Genomic DNA, 6,000 nt, shown 5'->3' with positions numbered 1-6,000 from the left:
GACTCCATCACGACACAGGAGCAACTGGGCAAACTGATTATTCTCGGCTAAAATGAAGTTTCCTAGAGAGATGAAGCTGATCTCAGCTCCTGCTTGTACCAATGCAATGAATTTAAACAACTTACCAACTCACAGCATTCGAGGAACACCAGAACGTCAAACAAAAAAGATCCTCAATGCATGCATTTGACTGCAGCATGCTGGATTCAAACATTTCTTTTTTTCTACCTTATTTTCAAAAAACAACAACAACAACAAAAAGAGATCGCAGCTCAAAATTTCTGTGAACTGGAGATCTTGTTGGCTCTCAATAGCACAATAACTTCAGTCGTGTATTTTAAATGGTATCCAGGAAAAGGCAGTATTACCATACTTTAACTGAGATTATATGTTTTTACTGCGGCTGGCACACTGAAGAGAGCCTTAAAGCCTGGGACAGGCCATTTAACGGCGCGGTTCAAAGAGGCAAATTGCTGTTATTACTGCAAACCTTTCCCATCCTTCATAAAATCCTTTTTGCTTTGAACAGACAATCCAATTTTAAGCAACTGAAGTTTATCGCTAGCCATCTTAAATTGAAGCACATGATTCTTTGTGGCCACAAAATAGTTTTTATTTATTTTAAATAACTTGTGCATCTTATTCCAGCATGAGTACTTTACCTCTCCTTTATCCTCCACCAGTGAGTCATCCTGCTGTGATGCACAACCTTACAACATACTGTTTTTTTAAATTAAGGTTTCTTTTTATTAACAGTGCATGCAAGGTGGATATCAAGCAATCAAGATAAAAAACTCAAAAATCCTAGCTACATATATGTACGCGTTCATTTTCTTCATTATTATCATTCTTCAGGATCACTCTTACCCACGCGGTAAATATTGAAAACAGTCATATACAGGGTATACAGGGTCTCCTTAGTCTTTTTAGAACAAGCGTAGTGAGTTCAGACTGTAACATAAAGCGGTCAGCCGCTGGGTCCTTCATGGCATAGAAAGCTGCTAAAATATACTCACGCAGGTATATTTTGTGCTGATAAATATTTTCACGGCCCTTTGAGATATAGAAGAAACACAATACAAACGTACATGAATACCAGTCTGAATATTATAACAAAATAAATACATTTGCTGTGACGCAGAGCTGCCTCTCGTATATTTCTAAACACTTCTTCAGTGCAGCTCCTGAAGGAGAATCATTCAGAAAAATAATTACAGGGTGATGAGCGATGTGAGGAAAGTTGGAAATTATGACCGGGGGAGACTAGCAGCTAAGGTTTGTGGGAGCTGTGGCGAATTAAAGCCTGTGTGTGTGTGTGTGTGTGTGTGTGTGTGTGTGTGTGTGTGTGTGTGTGTGGGGGGGGGGGGGGGGGGGGGGGGTGTCGTCGTAGCAGGTCCACCAAGTTGAAAGAAAACAACTAGATCTCCATCTATCGGCCAGCGGAGGGCAGTAACACACAATAGAAGTGAGGGACAGGAAGAAATGCAGCCCGTCTGCACACACCGTAACAGTTAATCTCACAAAATGAAAACACTACAGCAGTCACGTTATGCAAAATAACATTCATCTCCCCCCAAACCTCCACCTCTACGTGTGGCTGTTTTCAGAAGAGGTTGAATATCATCTCACCTCTGAGGGGGATATATTGTATTTCGTCCAGTGGGTGCAAATGTGGACATATGAACCGGAGGATCAGTGCAAATGAGGAAAGAGGATCCAGGTGATCCACAGTTTATACTTCATATCGTTGTTCACTGCCTCTTCCTCCCTCTGCCTCTTCTTTAAAATATTTTGTAGGACTTTTAAATACATTTCACTTCTTCAGTGATTTGTGTGAACCCTTTGGCAGAGGTGTGCATATGCAGTGCACCACTGAAGAGAAGAAGAAGCTTTCAGGTGTTACAGATTTAACCACCTGCAGCGGACTAGTTGTCAAGGTCTGTGGATGAGGCAGGACTTGCTCAAATCCAGAAGCTTACATGTTTTAGGAACTGAAGACACCGTGTTCTTGGTTTATAACCACCAAAAACTGACAGGGAAACACGGAAAAGGTGTTTAAACATTGGCTGATCTGGAACACTAAACTGACTTTGTTCCGTCTTCCCTGTAAGGTTTTCAAGATTTCTGACAGAAAACAAGAACTTTATAACACGACTGAGCTCTAACTGGGTTTTCTCCTAGAATATTTCAGGGGGTGCATGAAGCTGTCAGTTAACCTATATGCGATCTAGCCATCTATAGCCAGAGGTAAGAGGAGGTGTCTTAGACAAATGACCGTGTCGGTCAGTCGAGACGAAGTGAGGTTACGGGATCAGGTAGCAGCAGTCGTTTCTTCGAGAGATGACGAGCCTCCTGTGCTTAAGTTCAGAGTTTGTGATCGAATATTATCTAAAATCCTCTTCAGAATACCTCAGATAGTTCGACTGAGCCGTGCGATTGGACCGTATGGAGTTCACTGATATTACCATACGCTCCAGCGCACAAGGCGAGAGCAGTCGGCGTCAGATTAAGTCAAGCATTCAAACGGATTCTGAATAGTATTTGTCTCTAGCCTCGCCTCAGTTTTTGCTGCTCTCTGTTGGAGCAGGTGGCGACTGCGTTTGCTCCTTCACCTCCGTCTGGCCTTCTTTCTTCTCATCCTCGTCCTTGAAGAAGAGGAGGGGAAACATACCGAGGATGCAGCCGATGCCCACGCCGATGGCTTTACCCTGCGGGTGGGAAGAAGACAACAAAGATTTTAGCAAAGATGGAGGGATTTCTGCACATTGTTACCGTGGGATTATTCTTCATTTATTTCAGGATTGCATATTGTTCTCTAGGTGTGATCTTTGCAGGTTGGCAAATCCTTGAGAGACCCTCAAATTTCTTTTTCTTTTATTTGCAGAAAGCCCGCCTTATTGCTGTCTGATGAACACCCTCAGCTTTCTTAGCCTCTGTGCATCCCTATACTCCTTTATTTACTGAAAAAAGCTGATTTCTGTCTGAAAAACAGACACAGTGGCCTTAATTTATACGAACTGACATATCCACAACCCACATCTCCAATCTGGTCTCCTTAACTGCAGCCGCTGAATCCACGAACCCTGTGGAGAAGTCATTTACACAGAGGTGGACAGGTTTCTCCAGCCTGCAGCGCGAGTTAAAATTCACTAGGTTCAATAAAGGCACAAATGTAAAACCAATTGTCTTTTTATAACTGTGACTTGGAGCATTAAAAGTTGTTTATGTAACTGTAAATTGGTCTTTATTGTCATTTTTTATTGAGCTCGGTGCTTTTCATGCCACACCTTCCCTCTTTACTGTAACACTAACAAAGGGTTGGAAGCAAACACTTAAAAATCTCCAAAGACCAATATGTTATTTTTGGCTTGTATTTATTAAAAACTATTTCTTCACAAGCCACAGCAGCCTTTAGCAACCAGCCAGGTGCCAGACTAATCACTGTAGCTTATTATATTTCATGCTTCAGCACTTATAGCATATTAAAGATCGCCAGGTCCCAGTTCCTTTTATGACATTTGAAAGCTGGGCCCCGTCACACAGACTTGTGTTACTCGCGTTTGAGTTGTCAGCGTGCAAAGGCCTGTCCTGGTTTGATGTGCATTTTGCACAGAAATGCAACAGAAACACTTTTTTTGCAGTGGTTTCACTCGCACATCAGGAGCTGCTCAGTGGGGGAGCGAACCAGAGCAAATTCTGTAACTGTTTCTATACCCACCGTGTGAGAGCTGACTCTTGTCTGCCACATATCAGCCTGTTTTGGGCTCAGGTCAGGAATCTGCATCCCCAACCGAGACGCCAACGCTTCTACATAACCTGCCAGCCTGAGGAGAGGGAGAGACCGATGGATGGAAAAAGAATTAAACAGGAGGGGACTTAACACAGTTCAGCAAACTGCAGCGACAGCATTATTCTATTGATAGAACGCTCTATATACAGCAGGGGTGGGCAATTCCAGGCCCCGAGGGCCGGTGTCCTGCAGGTTTTAGATCTCACCTTGGGTCAACACAGCTGAATCACATGATTAGTTCATTACCAGGCCTCTGGAGAACTTCAGGACATGGTGAGGAGCTAATAATAATAATAATCCCCCCGTTGATAATTTTCTCCATTACGTATCATAATTCAATAAACCCATGCTAACATGACACTTCCCTACCAAGGCAAACAACAACCAGAGTCGGTGCTAATAACGACAAAATAAATCAACAGATTAATGCTCCGGTCTGCTTCCTGTCGCTGATGTTCATAAACCCAGCAGGATGCCAAACCTCAGCTCTAACAACAGATGGAGTAAAAGAGGAAGCTTCCAACAGTGTATAAATTAACTCAGTCCCAGGGCTTTGCGTGGATTTACACAGATCACGGACCGATGACGGATTGCAGCAGATAAAGAGTGCTCCACGGAAATCACCACGATGTAGAAAAATGAGTAAGATTGGATTAAGAATTCTGTGCAACTAGAAACAAGAACTTTCTGCTGGATCTCTATTCTGATATGGACTGGGTAATGCCATATCATCCTTTCATTCCTTTCATTTCATTTCTATCATTTGACAGAAATGAAAATGATTCACCTACAGGGGGCCTCAGCTGTGTGTTATACTTGTATAACTATGCATGTGACAAATAAAGAACCTTGAACTTGAAAGCTGTGGCACTCCTGATTGTGCTCAGGTGCCTCCTGCTTCAGTTATGTGTCCACAACCTGACAGGTTTCCGCTCGTGTGTTTGGGAAAAAAGTGTTTCCAAAGAGACACTTGGCTTAATAGTCCTGAAATAAAAGACTCTTGGAAACAGTGGGAATATTTCTACAGTTGGCCATCCTGGAAACAGAGCAAGAAGGTCATTGCTACGCTCCAGTGAGCAGTTAGAGCCACTTTGGTGTAAAATGGACATGAAGCGACAGCCAGCCTGCCAAATGTCATTAAAAAGGAAAATTATCTGGCTGAAGCTAGAGAGGAGGAAGTGGACTCTAATATGCAAACGAAGGGAACCGACAGAAACACTGTCATGTGACCCTACATGTGCCAAGGCACGTAAATATGGTGCAGGTGAGGCGGTTTTGAATGTGAGGGAAGAAATATGGGTTGACATTTGGACCCAGGTCGGCTTCACTCACTGGCACTAATGGATCCTCAGTCGGCTGCACATACAAATAAGCTGCAGCTGGAGCTGTTAGGGGAGCGATAAGCTGCACACAGCATATCTGAGAAAAAGGCAAGTCTGCCTGTGCATTTGTGTCCAGGGGGGTGTGCTTTCGAGCCCACTGCCTTTCAGGATGGGGCAGCAGAAGTAGTGGAAATAGGACTGATTCTTATCATAACAGATGATGAGCTATTAAGTCCTTATGAGGAGAATAAGTAGATTCATTAGACAATATTCTTTCTTACAGCATCTCAAGTGGATACACTGTAGCCATTAAGTCTCTAGTTTATGTTTTCTTCTTCTATTTCGCATTTAAAATGATGGTTAAATTGAAGTAATTGAGACCACAGCTTTGAAGCTCAGTAAGCTGCAGTGAGGGTGGCATTTGGTTTTTCTCTCCGCTTCTTTGAAATTCAGTCTCACCGCCGAGCCCCAATCCTAATTTCTTTCACATTCATCCACGGCTTTAGATCAAATTCACTCCAAATTACCCGTGCTCTTGTAACAGTGGAGGGCAAAATAAATAAGCTCTGCATTTAAAAAAAAAGAAAGCCAAAACAAAATACTGCAGCAATCACAATGCAGGAATGATGAAATTTACTGAAAGGCCCGAGCTCATCCCAAAAAACATAAAACAAGACAGACAGGCTGTTCACTGTGTGAGAAGCAGGCTGAAACATGAGCCGGGTGCATTGCAAGCCCCAGAAAACACAGTTATACATTTTATCATTTGGAAAATTACATCTGGAGGAACTAAAAGCCATCACGTTGAGTTACTCAGCTTGTGTTTGGAAAAAAAAACAGAATTTTGTGCATTGACGAAATGTCACTATTGTTAATCTGTAAAGTTCA

At 42.7% G+C, this 6,000-nt stretch overlaps 1 protein-coding gene across 1 annotated transcript in view; it reads right to left on the bottom strand.

The window, feature by feature from the left end:
• Positions 1-1,353: 1,353 nt before the first annotated feature.
• LOC113031686 (transmembrane protein 65-like) overlaps positions 1,354-6,000 on the bottom strand; it is a 39,501-nt gene continuing 34,854 nt past the window's right edge. Inside the window, exons 7-8 of the mRNA XM_026183984.1 lie at positions 3,719-3,824; positions 1,354-2,708 (exon numbers count right to left, since the gene is read on the bottom strand). Coding sequence (XP_026039769.1) covers positions 2,559-2,708; positions 3,719-3,824 — 256 coding nt within the window. The 3' untranslated portion in view covers positions 1,354-2,558. The remainder of the gene's footprint in view (positions 2,709-3,718; positions 3,825-6,000) is intronic.

Source organism: Astatotilapia calliptera, chromosome 11, assembly GCF_900246225.1.
Source record: "Astatotilapia calliptera chromosome 11, fAstCal1.2, whole genome shotgun sequence".
NCBI classification, from domain to species: domain Eukaryota; kingdom Metazoa; phylum Chordata; class Actinopteri; order Cichliformes; family Cichlidae; genus Astatotilapia; species Astatotilapia calliptera.
This window is presented reverse-complemented; position numbering and strand designations above follow the sequence as displayed.